Source organism: Cherax quadricarinatus, chromosome 99 (assembly GCF_038502225.1).
Source record: "Cherax quadricarinatus isolate ZL_2023a chromosome 99, ASM3850222v1, whole genome shotgun sequence".
NCBI classification, from domain to species: Eukaryota; Metazoa; Arthropoda; class Malacostraca; order Decapoda; family Parastacidae; genus Cherax; species Cherax quadricarinatus.
This window is the reverse complement of record NC_091390.1, coordinates 1-17528: the sequence shown is the minus strand read 5'-3', so window position 1 is coordinate 17528 and position 17528 is coordinate 1. Positions and strand designations below refer to the sequence as shown.

The following is a 17528-nucleotide window of genomic DNA, read 5'->3' as shown; positions in this document are numbered from 1 at the left end:
CAATATCGTTGTTGTCTCCCAAGGTAAGTAAGTAAGTAAGTTTATTCAGGTATACACAAATACAGTTACATAGAATTATCGTACATAGCAGCATATGTGTAGAGAACCTGGGATAACCCAAAAAAGTCAGACAGAGTGACTCGTCACTCGTTACTCGTATGCATGTAATGTTGAGGTATGTACAAGTAATCACTCCTATAAAATTTTCCATAGTAACTACACATATACTGCTATGTATGATAATGTATATAACTACATATACACTGCTATGTATGATAATCTATGTAACTGTATTTGTGTATACCTGAATAAACTTAGTAATATAGACAAGTATAGAGGTGTATATATGTGGGAGAGATGGTAGTGTGATGTTGTGGGTGTATATACACAGTATATAGGCATCTCAGAGTGTATATACACACAACATACATCAGTATGAAGGTATATACACCAGTATAAATGTATATATACCAAGATAGAGGTATATATAAGGAGGGTTGGTAGTGTAATGTTGTGGGTGTATATACACAGCATATAAGAGTATATACACACAATATGCATCAGTATAGATGTATATAGGCTAGTATAGATGTATATATACCAAGATAAATGTATATATAAGCCAGAGTTGGCAGTGAGAGAGGTAATAACGTTCTAAGTACATATACCAATATAGATGTATATATAGCAATATAGAAGTATATATAGCAATATAGAAGTATATATAGCAATATAGAAGTATATATAGCAATATAGAAGTATATATAAGTGACGATGCTCATTTGTAGTCAGCTGTTGCAGCAGCAGCAGCAGCAGCAGCAGCAGCAGTGTTGTTGTGTCAGCTTGATGATTAAGCTTGTGTAGTGAAGCTTAGTGTTGAGGTAGAGTGAGGTACCATGAGGTAGAGTGAGGTACCATGACCTCCACCATCACCTCCACCATCACCTCCACTATGGAAGCCATTAAGAAGAAGGTTTATCACGCCGCCAAGTTGGGTCTCTCCATCTCTCTCTACGCTCACTTGTCTGTCAAGGCTCAGCACGAGTGTCAGCACCTGCTAGGACAGGTCTGTCAGCACCTAGCTGGGTTGTGGTGCAGCTCCTGGGCCGGGGGAAGGGGTTAATGGCGTCTCTAGGTCATCCCTGTTAAAGTTGTGTCAGCACCTGCTAGGACTTCCTAGGACCTGCTAGGATGTCAGCACCTGCTAGGACAAGTCTGTCAGCACCTAGCTGGGTTGTGGTGCAGCTCCTGGGCCGGGGGGGCGGGGTTAATGGCGTCTCTAGGTCATCCCTGTTAAGGTTGTGTCAGCACCTGCTAGGATGTCAGCACCTGCTAGGACCTGCTAGGATAGGTTAGTCAGCACCTAGCTGGGTTGTGGTGCAGCTCCTGGGCCGGGGGGGGAGGGGTTAATGGCGTCTCTAGGTCATCCCTGTTATTGTTGTGTCAGCACCTGCTAGGACCTGCTAGGATGTCAGCACCTGCTAGGACAGGTCTGTCAGCACCTAGCTGGGTTGTGGTGCAGCTCCTGGGCCGGGGGGAGGGGTTAATGGCGTCTCTAGGTCATCCCTGTTAAAGTTGTGTCAGCACCTGCTAGGATGTCAGCACCTGCTATGACCTGCTAGGACAGGTCTGTCAGCACCTAGCTGGGTTGTGGTGCAGCTCCTGGGCCGGGGGGGAGGGTTAATGGCGTCTCTAGGTCATCCCTGTTAAGGTTGTGTCAGCACCTGCTAGGATGTCAGCACCTGCTAGGACCTGCTAGGATAGGTTAGTCAGCACCTAGCTGGGTGGGGGAGGGTGGTGGTGCAGCTCCTGGGCCGGGGGGAGGGGTTAATGGCGTCTCTAGGTCATCCCGGTTCTTGTTGTGTCAGCACCTGCTAGGACAGGTCTGTCAGTACCTGCTAGGACAGGTCTGTCAGTACCTGCTAGGACAGGTCTGTCAGCACCTGCTGGGACAGGTCTGTCAGCACCTGCTAGGACAGGTCTGTCAGCACCTGCTAGAACAGATGTGTCAGCACCTGCTAGGACAGGTCTGTCAGCACCTGCTAGGATAGGTCTGTCAGCACGTGCTAGGATAGGTCTGTCAGCACCTGCTAGGATAGGTCTGTCAGCACCTGCTAGGATAGGTCTGTCAGCACCTGCTAGGATAGGTCAGTCAGGACCTGCTAGGATACTAGGATAGGTCTGTCAGCCCCTGCTAGGTCAGGTCTGTTAGCACCTGCTAGGACAGGTCTGTCAGCACCTGCTAGGACAGGTCTGTCAGCACCTGCTAGGATAGGTCTGTCAGCACCTGCTAGGATAGGTCAGTCAGGACCTGCTAGGATACTAGGACAGGTCTGTCAGCACCTGCTAGGATAGGTCTGTCAGCCCCTGCTAGGATAGGTCTGTCAGCCCCTGCTAGGATAGGTCTGTCAGCCCCTGCTAGGTCAGGTCTGTCAGCAATAATAATAATATCAGTAATAATAGTAATAATTCTAATAGTAATAATAGCAATAATGATGTAGCACGTAATGAAAGTAGTTTATTAGATTATGTATTGGTGGATAAAAGGTTGATGGGTAGGCTCCAGGATGTACATGTTTATAGAGGGGCAACTGATATATCGGATCATTATTTAGTTGTAGCTACAGTTAGAGTAAGAGGTAGATGGGAAAAGAGGAAGGTGGCAACAACAAGTAAGAGGGAGGTGAAAGTGTATAAACTAAGGGAGGAGGAAGTTCGGGTGAGATATAAGCGACTATTGGCAGAAAGGTGGGCTAGTGCAAAGATGAGTAGTGGGGGGGTTGAAGAGGGTTGGAATAGTTTTAAAAATGCAGTATTAGAATGTGGGGCAGAAGTTTGTGGTTATAGGAGGGTGGGGGCAGGAGGAAAGAGGAGTGATTGGTGGAATGATGAAGTAAAGGGTGTGATAAAAGAGAAAAAGGTAGCTTATGAGAGGTTTTTACAAAGCAGAAGTGTTATAAGAAGAGCAGAGTATATGGAGAGTAAAAGAAAGGTAAAGAGAGTGGTGAGAGAGTGCAAAAGGAGAGCAGATGATAGAGTGGGAGAGGCACTGTCAAGAAATTTTAATGAAAATAAGAAAAAATTTTGGAGCGAGTTAAACAAGTTAAGAAAGCCTAGGGAAAATATGGATTTGTCAGTTAAAAACAGAGTAGGGGAGTTAGTAGATGGGGAGATGGAGGTATTGGGTAGATGGCGAGAATATTTTGAGGAACTTTTAAATGTTAAGGAAGAAACAGAGGCAGTAATTTCATGCACTGGTCAGGGAGGTATACCATCTTTTAGGAGTGAAGAAGAGCAGAATGTAAGTGTGGGGGAGGTACGTGAGGCATTACGTAAAATGAAAGGGGGTAAAGCAGCTGGAACTGATGGGATCATGACAGAAATGTTAAAAGCAGGGGGGGATATAGTGTTGGAGTGGTTGGTACTTTTGTTTAATAAATGTATGAAAGAGGGGAAGGTACCTAGGGATTGGCAGAGAGCATGTATAGTCCCTTTATATAAAGGGAAAGGGGACAAAAGAGACTGTAAAAATTATAGAGGAATAAGCTTACTGAGTATACCAGGAAAAGTGTACGGTAGGGTTATAATTGAAAGAATTAGAGGTAAGACAGAATGTAGGATTGCGGATGAGCAAGGAGGTTTTAGAGTGGGTAGGGGATGTGTAGATCAGGTGTTTACATTGAAGCATATATGTGAACAGTATTTAGATAAAGATAGGGAGGTTTTTATTGCATTTATGGATTTAGAAAAGGCATATGATAGAGTGGATAGAGGAGCAATGTGGCAGATGTTGCAAGTATATGGAATAGGTGGTAAGTTATTAAATGCTGTAAAGAGTTTTTATGAGGATAGTGAGGCTCAGGTTAGGGTGTGTAGAAGAGAGGGAGACTACTTCCCGGTAAAAGTAGGTCTTAGACAGGGATGTGTAATGTCACCATGGTTGTTTAATATATTTATAGATGGGGTTGTAAAGGAAGTAAATGCTAGGGTGTTTGGGAGAGGGGTGGGATTAAATTATGGGGAATCAAATTCAAAATGGGAATTGACACAGTTACTTTTTGCTGATGATACTGTGCTTATGGGAGATTCTAAAGAAAAATTGCAAAGGTTAGTGGATGAGTTTGGGAATGTGTGTAAAGGTAGAAAGTTGAAAGTGAACATAGAAAAGAGTAAGGTGATGAGGGTGTCAAATGATTTAGATAAAGAAAAATTGGATATCAAATTGGGGAGGAGGAGTATGGAAGAAGTGAATGTTTTCAGATACTTGGGAGTTGACGTGTCGGCGGATGGATTTATGAAGGATGAGGTTAATCATAGAATTGATGAGGGAAAAAAGGTGAGTGGTGCGTTGAGGTATATGTGGAGTCAAAAAACGTTATCTATGGAGGCAAAGAAGGGAATGTATGAAAGTATAGTAGTACCAACACTCTTATATGGGTGTGAAGCTTGGGTGGTAAATGCAGCAGCAAGGAGACGGTTGGAGGCAGCGGAGATGTCCTGTCTAAGGGCAATGTGTGGTGTAAATATTATGCAAAAAATTCGGAGTGTGGAAATTAGGAGAAGGTGTGGAGTTAATAAAAGTATTAGTCAGAGGGCAGAAGAGGGGTTGTTGAGGTGGTTTGGTCATTTAGAGAGAATGGATCACAGTAGAATGACATGGAAAGCATATAAATCTATAGGGGAAGGAAGGCGGGGTAGGGGTCGTCCTCGAAAGGGTTGGAGAGAGGGGGTAAAGGAGGTTTTGTGGGTAAGGGGCTTGGATTTCCAGCAAGCGTGCGTGAGCGTGTTAGATAGGAGTGAATGGAGACGAATGGTACTTGGGACCTGACGATCTGTTGGAGTGTGAGCAGGGTAATATTTAGTGAAGGGATTCAGGGAAACCGGTTATTTTCATATAGTCGGACTTGAGTCCTGGAAATGGGAAGTACAATGCCTGCACTTTAAAGGAGGGGTTTGGGATATTGGCAGTTTGGAGGGATATGTTGTGTATCTTTATATGTGTATGCTTCTAGACTGTTGTATTCTGAGCACCTCTGCAAAAACAGTGATAATGTGCGAGTGTGGTGAAAGTGTTGAATGATGATGAAAGTATTTTCTTTTTGGGGATTTTCTTTCTTTTTTGGGTCACCCTGCCTCGGTGGGAGACGGCCGACTTGTTGAAAAAAAAAAAAAAAAAAAAAATAATAATAAAAAAAATAATAATAATAATAATAATAATAATAATTATTTACCTTGGAGATCAGACGACTTGGGCTAACGGAAGGTGCTGGTGGAGGGTCGAACTACAAGTCGACTACACGCACACCTCGATGTGTTTTTCTACGATTTCACGCTTTAATTAAGTGGACATCATCGTCTTCTTCTCAGCACTGTCTTTTGTACTTGCTTAGGACCCATGGTTAGTAAAACGAAATTTAGCAAAAAATACTTGACGAGTGGTGGTAGTGGAGACTGCCCCAGACCCACTGTGCCTGGGTGACGGCCACGTATATACAAAACTCGAAAGGCCTCGATGAACACATCTACCAGCATCACAAGCACCATCCTTCCAGTTAGCTTAAAAATGAATATGTGGGTACTGTACTTCCCACCTCCAGAACTGTAACATCCTCACTCATCCTGAATGTTGAAGACAGAGTAAAACAACTGAAGCTAAATCATGTTTATAAAATTGCTCACAAACAATGTCCAGAATATCTTGCTGTCAATTTTGTCAAGGTTGGGAACCAAAGCAATCATAGTACTAGGGGGAGAGAGCACAACTTTGTAGTACCTACAGTCATTGGTCAGGCTTCAAACACCTTTTATTGTACAGCAATAAAGGAATGGAACAGACTGCCCACACATGTCAAAGCCAGTCATAGCATGAACCAGTTCAAGAAGAGTGCCAAAAGGTGTCTGATGAATGTAGCTACAGAAAGGGAGGGGAATGATTTTCTATTTTTTAGCTAACATATGTGTAAATTTTACCATATTCCTAGTAATGACCCTCGTATTGTAGATAGTCTTAATGACCCTCGTGTAGTAGATAGTATTAATGACCCTCGTGTAGTAGATAGTCTTAATGACCCTCGTGTAGTAGATAGTCTTAATGACCCTCATGTAGTAGATAGTCTTAATGACCCTCGTGTAGTAGTCTTAATGACCCTCGTGTAGTAGATAGTCTTAATGACCCTCGTGTAGTAGATAGTCTTAATGACCCCCGTGTAGCAGATAGTCTTAACATAAGAACATAAGAACATAAGAAAGGAGGAACACTGCAGGAGGCCTGCTGGCCCATACTAGGCAGGTCCTTTACAATTCATCCCACTAACAAAACATTTGCCCAACCCAATTTTCAATGCCACCCAAGAAATAAGCTCTGATGTGAAAGTCCCACTCAAATCCAACCCTTCCCACTCATGTACTTATCCAACCTAGATTTGAAACTACCCAAAGTCCCAGCCTCAATAACCCAACTAGGTAGACTGTTCCACTCATCAACTACCCTATTTCCAAACCAATACTTTCCTATGTCCTTTCTAAATCTAAACTTATCTAATTTAAATCCATTACTGCGGGTTCTCTCTTGGAGAGACATCCTCAAGACCTTATTAATATCCCCTTTATTAATACCTATCTTCCACTTATACACTTCGATCAGGTCTCCCCTCATTCTTCGTCTAACAAGTGAATGTAACTTAAGAGTCTTCAATCTTTCTTCATAAGGAAGATTTCTGATGCTATGTATTAATTTAGTCATCCTACGCTGAATGTTTTCTAACGAATTTATGTCCATTTTGTAATACGGAGACCAGAACTGAGCTGCATAATCAAGGTGAGGCCTTACTAATGATGTATAAAGCTGCAGTATGACCTCTGGACTTCTGTTGCTTACACTTCTTGATATAAATCCCAGTAATCTATTTGCCTTATTACGTACGCTTAGGCATTGCTGTCTTGGTTTAAGGTTGCTGCTCACCATAACCCCCAAGTCCTTTTCGCAATCTGTATGGCTAAGTTCTACATCATTTAATTTATAAGTACTAGGGTTATGGGCACTCCCAAGCTTCAGAACCTTGCATTTATCTACATTGAACTGCATCTGCCACTTTTCTGACCAAGAATAGAGTTTGTTTAAATCCTCCTGAAGTTCCCTAACATCTACGTTTGAATCAATTATCCTACCTATCTTTGTGTCATCGGCGAATTTGCTCATATCACTAGTAATTCCCTCATCAAGATCATTGATATATATTATAAACAACAACGGGCCCAAGACTGATCCCTGTGGAACGCCACTTGTTACAGATCCCCACTCGGATTTAACCCCATTTATGGACACTCTCTGCTTCCTGTCAGTGAGCCATGACTCGATCCACGAGAGCACTTTTCCCCCAATGCCATGAGCTGCCACTTTCTTTAACAGTCTATGGTGCGGAACTCTATCAAAAGCCTTACTAAAATCTAAGTAAATAATATCAAATTCTTTATTGTGGTCAACAGCCTCAAAAGCTTTACTGAAGAAAGTTAATAAATTAGTTAGACAAGACCGGCCTCTTGTGAATCCATGCTGAGTATCATTAATCAAGCTATGCTTATCGAGATGGCTTCTTATAATCTCAGCTATAATTGACTCTAGTAATTTGCCTACAATTGAGGTCAGGCTTATTGGGCGGTAATTTGACGGTAACGACTTGTCCCCTGTTTTAAAAATAGGAGTTACATTAGCCATCTTCCACATATCAGACACTACACCTGTTTGAAGAGATAAATTAAAAATATTAGTTAATGGTTCACAGAGTTCCATTTTGCATTCCTTAAGAACCCTTGAAAAAACCTCATCAGGACCCGGCGACTTATTTTGCTTCAGTCTGTCTATCTGCCTCACAACCATCTCACTAGTGACTGTGATGTTACATAATTTATCTTCTTCTAGCCCACTGTAAAAATTAATTACTGGAATATTGTTAGTGTCTTCCTGTGTAAAAACTGAGAGAAAATAATTATTTAAAATCAAGCACATTTCATTCTCATTGTCAGTAAGGTGCCCATAGTTATTTTTAAGGGGACCTATCTTATCTCTAACTTTTGTTCTATAGACCTGGAAAAAACTTTTTGGGTTAGTTTTAGAATCCCTAGCAACTTTAATTTCATAGTCCCTTTTAGCTTTTCTTATCCCCTTTTTAATGTCCCTCTTAATGTCAATATACTGATTCATAAGATGACCCTCACCTCTTTTGATACGCCTATAAATTCCTTTCTTATGCCCTAGTAGATATTTGAGCCTATTATTCATCCATTTTGGGTCATTTCTATTTGATCTAATTTCTTTATATGGGATAAACGCTCTTTGAGCAGCATGTATAGTGTTCAGAAAACTGTCATATTGATAGCTCTCTTCGTTACCCCAGTCAACAGATGATAAGTGTTCTCTAAGCCCATCGTAATCTGCTAAGCGAAAATCTGGGACTGTTACTGAGTTATCGCTACTATCGTACTTCCATTCAATGCTAAATGTAATTGATTTGTGGTCGCTAGCACCCAGTTCCTCTGAAATTTCTAAATTATTAACAAGGGATTCATTGTTTGCCATAACTAAGTCAAGCAGGTTATTTCCCCTTGTAGGTTCTGTCACAAACTGCTTCAAAAAACAATCCTGAAATACTTCTAAGAAGTCGTATGATTCTAAATTCCCAGTCAAGAAATTCCAATCAACATGACTAAAGTTAAAGTCTCCTAGAATTACTACATTATCGTGCCTTGTGGCCTTAACAATTTCCTCCCATAGTAGTTTCCCTTGGTCCCTATCTAAGTTTGGGGGACGGTATATCACTCCTAAAATCAGTTTTTCATGCCCCTCTGAAAATTCTATCCAAACAGACTCTGTATGTGTTACTTCAGACTTAATACCCGTTTTTATGCAACAGTTCAAGCGATCTCGGACATACAATGCCACCCCACCCCCCCTCCCAATACTTCTATCTTCTTGGAACAATTTAAAACCCTGAATATGACATTCCGCAGGCATGTCCCGACTTTTTGAATTAAACCACGTCTCAGTTAAGGCAAATACATCAATGTTACCTACACTAGCAACTAATCTCAACTCGTCCATCTTATTCCTAGCACTACGGCAATTAGCATAATAAACATTGAAAGACTCTCCTTTCTCTTTACCCTTCCTGCTCATTTCTATTTTTCTACTAAACCTATTACTGTCCTTATCACCCAAGGTCCCTGGCTTTTCAATATCTATCTCGTTCTTATTATTACTAGTTCCCCTAGAACTCGTAATATTACTACACTGGGACTTCACTGTTTTCCTGCCAAAACCCATACCACTAACTATTCCTAGTTTAAAGTCCTAACTGCTCCCTCCACTGCAGTTGCCAGTGCTCCCACCCCACACCTAGATAAGTGAACCCCATCCCTAGCATACATGTCATTTCTGCCATAGAAGAGGTCCCAGTTGTCAATGAATGTTACCGCATTTTCCTTACAGTATTTGTCCAGCCAGCAATTGACACCAATTGCCCTGGACAACCATTCACTTCCAACTCCCCTCCTTGGCAAAATACCACATATGAGAGGGTTCCCACCCTTACTTCTAATTATTTCTATTGCTGACCTATACCTGCTAATCAGGTCCTCACTCCTACGTCTGCCAACATCGTTGCCTCCAGCACTGAGACAGATAATAGGATTGCTCCCATTACCTCTCATGATGTCATCCAGACGGCTAACAATATCCTCCATCCCAGCCCCAGGAAAGCAAACTCTCTGTCTCCTACTCCTGTCCTTCAAGCAGAACGCCCTATCCATATACCTAACTTGGCTATCCCCAACAACAACAATATTCTTACCTTCCTTAATGTCTTTCGTCGTGTCGTTCCCAGTAGTCAACTCACATTCGTCGGGTAGCACTGAGAATGTATTGGATGTTTCCACAACAGTTTCCACGGCAGTCTCTTTCTTCTTCATCGTTTCTACCTTTCCATTCGTCTTCTTGATCGTCAACTTCTTTCCCTGCTGTCCAGCCACTGACCAGTTTCCCTTCTTGACCTGAGGACTCAAAACAGGAGGACTACTACGAATCTTCTTGTTTTCCTCGGTCAATCGCCGAATTTCCAAATTCGCCAACCTCAATTCTTCCTTAAGCTGTTGGTAAAGTTGCTCGATGGAGGGCATCTTGCTTCAATTCTAGAGAGCGCGCAAACAGGTCTTCACAGAGCCAAGTACACGTCAACACTGCGCAAATGCCAACTCAATCAGGAGCTACTGCGCAGCACGTCCGCACGGCCCAATAGCGCAGTTTTGAAGCCTCTCGACATTATATATTGTGACCCGTTATTTTGGTCACTGTTCACTCTGAGTGTCTAGTCACAGACCAGGTCACAGACCAGGTCACAGACCAGGTCACAGACCAGGTCACAGACCAGGTCACAGACCAGGTCACAGACCGGGTCACAGGGGCATTGATCCCTGAAACCCTCTCCAGGAACCTCCAGGTATGTCAGTGTTCGAAGCTTAGATTCTAAGGCGTAATTTTAATCTTTTTGTTCAGATTGTTTGAAGAATGCCTAAACTGATTTATTTAAAATGTGAGACACATTTTGTCTCAAACATGAATAGCTGATCAACATGTCTTACATAGTGTAAACTTTATATTTTGTCTTACCGTATAAAACTTAGCACTCAAGTTTATCATGAAAACCTTAAATTTTCATCACAGTTTGTGTACAAAATGTGGTTGGGGATAAACTATTTATTACAGTTATCCTTCTGGCATTGCTGGTTTTTGTGAGGTTATTGAACTTTAGTAGACAGTCATTTGAGATTTTGCCTTAAAGTCACTAGTTTATTGTGCACCCCATATCCATCCTATTGATGGTAGTGCAAGAGTGTACGCATACACAAAAGGCCTAGGAACTAGGACCTGTAAGGGTTTACAGGAATACATCTCGATTTATATCTACAGTTCAGTTATCTGTTACAAGCAAATTTAAGCCTGAAGTCACAAGAACATAAGAAAGGAGGAACACTGCAGGAGGGCTACTGGTCCATTCTTGGCAAGTCTGTCAAACCCAAATCCACTAACAAAAATATTTGCCCAACCCATTATCAATGTTACCCAAGGAATAAACTTTGACAACCCTATTAACTCATGTGCAAGTCTATATAATATTTTAATTCAACAGGTTGTAGAAGAAGATGGTCAGAAGTGTACACCTCTTATAATATCTGCACGCAACGGTCACGAGAAAGCTGTTCGTACACTTCTTAAGTTTAATCCAGATCTGGAACAAGAGGGAACTGTTAAGTTTGATGGCTAATACAGTGGACCCCCGAGTTTCGGCAGCCTCGACTTTCGCGAAATTCGACCTTCGGCAAGTTTTTTTTTTTTCACCACCCAGTGGCTTTATTGATACAAATTCAAGGATATAATGGGAAGACTGTAGAACTATATATGAAAGATAAGGTATTTGGCCTCGAGTTTCGTGAAAAAACTCGTGTTTCAGCGACCATCCGGTACCCGTCCACCCGTCACCGCGCAAACAAAGCCAGTCTCCCACGCCATTCACGCTAAGTGTGCCATTGTTTACCGACACGTGACCATCACCCCGCAGGTTCATGCAATACATTTCATAATAATCCATTGTTTTTTTGTGCTTGCAACTGCTAAATAAGTCATCATGGACCCAAGGAAAGCTAGTGCAAGCCCTTTGGTAAATAAAGTGAGTGACTGGTGATGTGGAAGAGTTGGTGGAGGACCACAGGGAAGAGCTAACCACTGACGAACTGCAAGAGCTTCAACTGGAACAGCATCAGACCACAGCCGAGGAACTTGCTTCAGAGGAGGAGGAAGAGGGAGTGGATGAGGTGCCTTCTTCAGTGATTAAGGACATGTGTGGAATGTGGAATGAGTTGCAAAGTTTTGTTGAAAAGTATCACCCTGACCAAGCTGAAACAAGCCGTATCTGCAACATGTACAATGACAGTGTTGTGTCCCACTTCAGGGAAATCTTAAAGAAACGCCAGAAAAAGACCTCTCTGGATAGATATTTTGTGCGCCAGGGGTCCAGTGACTCTCAAGTTGTTCCCAGTGGCATTAAAAGAAGAAGGGAAGTAACCCCAGATAAGGACTTGCTACCTAAAGTCCTAATGGAAGGAGATTCTCCTTCCAAACAATAGTGTACACCTTCCTCCTATCACCTCCTCCCATCTTCCATCCACCCAGAAGTCTTCAGTAAAGGTAAGTGTAATGTTATTATTATTTATTTTAAATGCATGTACTTGATTTCTGATTGTTTTCATTATGTAAATCTTTATTTAATTTGAAAAAAAAAATTATTTTAATATTTTTGGGTGTCTGGAACGGATTAATTTTATTTCCATTATTTCTTATGGGGAAATGGTTTCGAGTTTCGTGAATTTCGACCTTCGGCGGGCTCTCTGGAATGGATTAATCACGAAACTCGGGGTCCACTGTATAATATTCTGGACCCTATTCGGAAATTGGCATCTTTTGAAATTTGTGTGAAATTGGCAAAATTGCTAAATTCTGACCACTGTACTGGATAGTTGAATTTATAAATGGGTGGTTTCTTGCACCCATTCGATAGAAAAAATGGAGTTCTAGCGAAATATTCATGTTTTTTGTCGACTAGTACAGTGAAATTGGCCGAAAATGGGGCTCAAAGTGGGCAAAATCGCCGATCCGTAAACATCGCCGAGACCGCTAACTTTGCGAGAGCATAATTCCGTAAGTTTTCTATCAAATTTCAAACTTTTGGTGTCGTTATGATCGGGAAAAGATTCTCTATCTTTTCATAAGAGAAAATAATTTTTTTTTTTTTTTTAAATTTGGCCGAAGAACGAGTTTCGGAGAGGGCCTGACCCTCAAAGAGAACAGTAGTTATTTATTTACTTATTTAGCATGTCAGAGGATGGGTTCGTTGGAACTGTCGACCCTATAGTTCCAAGTCTTCCCATTATGTCCTTCACTTTGTATTGATAAAGTCACTGGACGGTGAACCATCTACAAATAAAGATACCCAGATTTTGTACATGTCTAATTCTTTACCCTGTCAGTATTGTATATGCCCTCTCCTCACTTAGTGACGTACTCGTTTACCAACATGGACTTGGGAACACAACTCCGTCGTTAAGTGAAGAGAGGCTGTATTAGTCCTGTAAAAAAATTTTGATCATTTTAAGTTACAGATCTGGGAAATGTTGTGAATTTAAGAGTGACTTTTGATAAGCTGATCTTTTGGTCATGTAATATTTTTTATTTAGGAAAATATTTTAAATCTAAAAGTAATTTTTGACAGTATTATTTAATATCAGGTTTAAAACGTCCAGCTTTACCAGTGTAGAGTTTCCCTGTTTCCCTTATCAGCAAACACTCCATTAACAAAATAAATTATCCACCGTATTTACTTTTAATCATAATTTATGTGAATTACGTTCCTGAAAACTTACCTACTGATTTGTATAAATGATTTAAAAGCCCCACTAGTTAATAAATAAAACACTTAGACATCATGTATAATAATAATAATAATAATAATAATACAGTAGTTGCCTTGTATCCTCGGGGATACGTTCGAAGGACCTGCCGTGGATACCGAAACACTGGATAGTAGCAGACATTATATATTAGTCCTGTACATACCCATTATAAAGTTTAATTAATAAATTATGCACAATAAGTGGAGAATTATCACTTTTTTTTACTGATGGGAACCACTTCAAGGCTTCTCTTAGGCTTTGAACAACTGTCAGCTTCTCTACTTTTGTGCTTTGGGATCATTACAGTGGACCCCCGGTTTACGATATTATTTCATTCCAGAAGTATGTTCGGGTGCCAGTACTGACCGAATTTGTTCCCATAAGGAATATTGTGAATTAGATTAGTCCATTTCAGACCCCCAAACATACACATACAAACGCACTTACATAAATACACTTACATAATTGATCTCATTGGGAGCTGATCGTAAACCGGGGGTCCACTGTATTGTGCTAAATTAAGAGATATTCTTGGGCCACAGTAAACCATGGATAACTGCAACTGTGGATACTAAATCAGTGGGGGTTCTACTGTAATTTTATTTCTTCATGATACAATGTTTGTACAGAGATTTGTGACATTTAACCCTTAAACTGTCCAAATGTATATCCATGTTGATATGCATAGTGCTCCGAACGTAGGTCTACGTCCGATTTTATGCGCTTTCAAATGGAGAAAATCAGGGTCGGAGCGCTACACACGTCAACGTAGATCTACGTTTGGACAGTTTAAGGGTCAAGTGTACATGCAGACAGCCTATAGTTATGCAGAGCATTTTGGGCAAACTTGAGCCTAACTTAAGATTACAATGGCATATTGGATATCTTTAATCTGGAAATGTTGTGCCAGCCAGCGGCTTCTTCAGCACAGTGTAACAGATAGTAATGTAGTGTATAGTAGTGTAAGACAGAGGTGTGGTGAGCATGTACAAGCAGCACACACACACTGTTGCATCACAGTACAGTACAGGTGTGCTGGGCATGTACAAGCAGCACATGCAGTGTTGCATCACAGTACAGTACAGGTGTGCTGGGTGTGTACAAGCAACATGCACAGTGTTGCATCACAGCACAGTACAGGTGTGCTGGGTGTGTATAAGCAGCATGCACAGTGTTGCATCACAGCACAGTACAGGTGTGCTGGGTGTGTACAAGCAACATGCACAGTGTTGCATCACAGCACAGTACAGGTGTGCTGGGCTTGTACAAGCAGCATGCACAGTGTTGCATCACAGCACAGTACAGGTGTGCTGGGTGTGTATAAGCAGCATGCACAGTGTTGCATCACAGCACAGTACAGGTATGCTGGGTGTGTACAAGCAGCATGCACAGTGTTGCATCACAGCACAGTACAGGTGTGCTGGGTGTGTATAAGCAGCATGCACAGTGTTGCATCACAGCACAGTACAGGTGTGCTGGGCTTGTACAAGCAGCATGCACAGTGTTGCATCACAGCACAGTACAGGTGTGCTGGGTGTGTATAAGCAGCATGCACAGTGTTGCATCACAGCACAGTACAGGTGTGCTGGGCTTGTACAAGCAGCATGCACAGTGTTGCATCACAGCACAGTACAGGTGTGCTGGGTGTGTATAAGCAGCATGCACAGTGTTGCATCACAGCACAGTACAGGTGTGCTGGGCTTGTACAAGCAGCATGCACACAGTGTTCCATCACATAACACTAAAGATGCTCCTTGACTTACGATGGGTTACATTCTGATGAACCCATCATAAGTCGAAAATATCGTAAGTCAAATATGATTACGACACAACAGATAAATAAGTAACTACTGTCACTGAATAATTAAATAAACAGTTACTGTAAATACTGCTATTGGAAAGTAAATAAATGAATACAAGTTAAGAACTTGGTTTCCCCTCACGCAGGCATGCGTGAGCGTGTTTGATAGGAGTGAATGGAGACAAATGGTTTTTAATACTTGACGTGCTGTTGGAGTGTGAGCAAAGTAACATTTATGAAGGGGTTCAGGGAAACCGGCAGGCCGGACTTGAGTCCTGGAGATGGGAAGTACAGTGCCTGCACTCTGAAGGAGGGGTGTTAATGTTGCAGTTTAAAAACTGTAGTGTAAAGCACCCTTCTGGCAAGACAGTGATGGAGTGAATGATGGTGAAAGTTTTTCTTTTTCGGGCCACCCTGCCTTGGTGGGAATCGGCCAGTGTGATAATAAATAAAAAAAAATCTCCAAATTAATTGCTTTTGCACAATTATAAAGTCAAAATACCATAAGTCGAACCATCATAATTGACTTGTGAGGTCTGTGTTCTAGAAAGACAGGTTGGAAGTGAGTGATGGTACATACTATTTTTAAGCTCACTCTACCTAATTGAGAAACTACCTATGTGGCAATTTTTATTTATCATTGCCTTATTTTTTTTATTATAATTCAACACTAAAATAATTTACTTCTGTCATTTGCAGGTGCTGGTCACTTGGGGGTAGTGAAGATGCTGGTGCGAGCCGGTGCAAACGTCAATCATCCTACCAAAACAAATTCCACTCCGCTGCGAGCCGCTTGCTTCGATGGTCGTCTGGACATTGTCAAATACTTAACCGACCATAGTGCCAATATTCATATAACTAATAAATACAATAACACTTGCCTTATGATCGCTGCATATAAGGGACACGTAGATGTGGTACAGTTTCTCTTAGAACTTGGTGCGAACCCCGATGAAAAGGCTCACTGTGGCGCTACAGCACTACATTTTGCCGCCGAATGTGGCCACGTAAAGATAGTGCAAGAACTATTGGTTCATGGAGCAAAAATAACCAAAAACGAGCACGGGATGACACCCCTCATAGCGGCTGCGGAAAGAACGCGGAGTGATGTGGTGGAGTATTTAATATCACGACCGGATGTTACCAGGGAGGAAAAAGTGGATTCATTGGAGTTGCTTGGGGCGTCCTTTGCAAGTGACAAGGACAATTATAATATTGAACTTGCTTACAAGTATATGCTAAAGGGCATGAAGGAGAGATACAGTGATCCCAATGATATTATTTGTGAGTATTGCGCCTTCCTCCTCTTTGTAAGTTTGTTTAGGTAGACGTAAGTACAGTTATAATATATAGTGTAAATTATCTACCAAGATAACCCAAGAAAGTCAGACAGTAACTTATTTCCATTGTGATCTCCGTCTTATTCCTCCTCCTGTTCAGTCACCTGACAGCACACAATCAGGCACCTGACAGCACACAATCAGGCACCTGACAGCACACAATCAGGCACCTGACAGCACACAGTCGCCTGACAGTACGCAAACAGGCACCTAACCAGAGTAGGTGGCAGAGGCAGCAGCAGCAGTAATTGTTGTGTTACAACCTCACTTATCACTGACCTAAACACACTTGACACACAGTAAGGAAAGATATTACCAATATGGATGCCGTTGATGTTTTTCCCGTGCATATTGTTGGTGTCTGAGAGGGAAATAAGTTATAAAATTTGCAAAAGTACGTTGTATGTTTCTGGAGGAGTAAGAACTATTCTTTCTTTCAACACACCGGCCGTATCCCACCGAGGCGGGGTGGCCCAAAAGAAAAAACCAAAGTTTCTCCTTTCAAATTTAGTAATATATACAGGAGAAGGGGTTACTAGCCCCTTGCTCCCGGCATTTTAGTCGCCTCTTACAACACGCATGGCCTACGGAGGAAGAATTCTGTTCCACTTCCCCATGGAGATAAGAGGAAATAAACAAGAACAAGAACTAGAAAGAAAATAGAAGAAAACCCAGAGGGGTATGTATATATACGCTTGTACATGTATGTGTAGTGTGACCTGGGTGTAAGTAGAAGTAGCAAGACGTACCTGAAATTTTGCATGTTCATGAGACAGAAAAAAGGACACCAGCAATCCTACCAGCATGTAAAACAATTACAGGCTTTCGTTTTACACTCACTTGGCAGGACGGTAGTACCTCCCTGGGCGGTTGCTGTCTACCAACCTACT

General features: G+C 41.7%; 1 protein-coding gene across 1 annotated transcript; it reads left to right on the top strand.

The window, feature by feature from the left end:
* Nucleotides 1–804: 804 nt before the first annotated feature.
* On the top strand, nucleotides 805–17039 carry LOC138851086 (protein fem-1 homolog B-like). The gene is made up of 3 exons (XM_070079519.1): nucleotides 805–1066; nucleotides 11181–11310; nucleotides 15998–17039. The coding sequence occupies exons 1-3, from the start codon at nucleotides 917–919 to the stop codon at nucleotides 16624–16626; spliced, it is 909 nt and encodes a 302-aa protein (XP_069935620.1). The 5' UTR covers nucleotides 805–916; the 3' UTR covers nucleotides 16627–17039.
* The last annotated feature ends 489 nt before the right edge of the window (nucleotides 17040–17528 follow it).

Excerpts from the sequence above, each read along its gene's own strand:
- LOC138851086 (XM_070079519.1), top strand. The coding sequence starts at position 917 with ATGACCTCCACCATCACCTCCACCATCACCTCCACTATGGAAGCCATT. Across the intron at positions 1,067-11,180 it reads GTCAGCACCTGCTAGGACAG|GTTGTAGAAGAAGATGGTCA; the intron begins GTCTGTCAGCAC and ends TTAATTCAACAG. Across the intron at positions 11,311-15,997 it reads GGGAACTGTTAAGTTTGATG|GTGCTGGTCACTTGGGGGTA; the intron begins GCTAATACAGTG and ends TGTCATTTGCAG.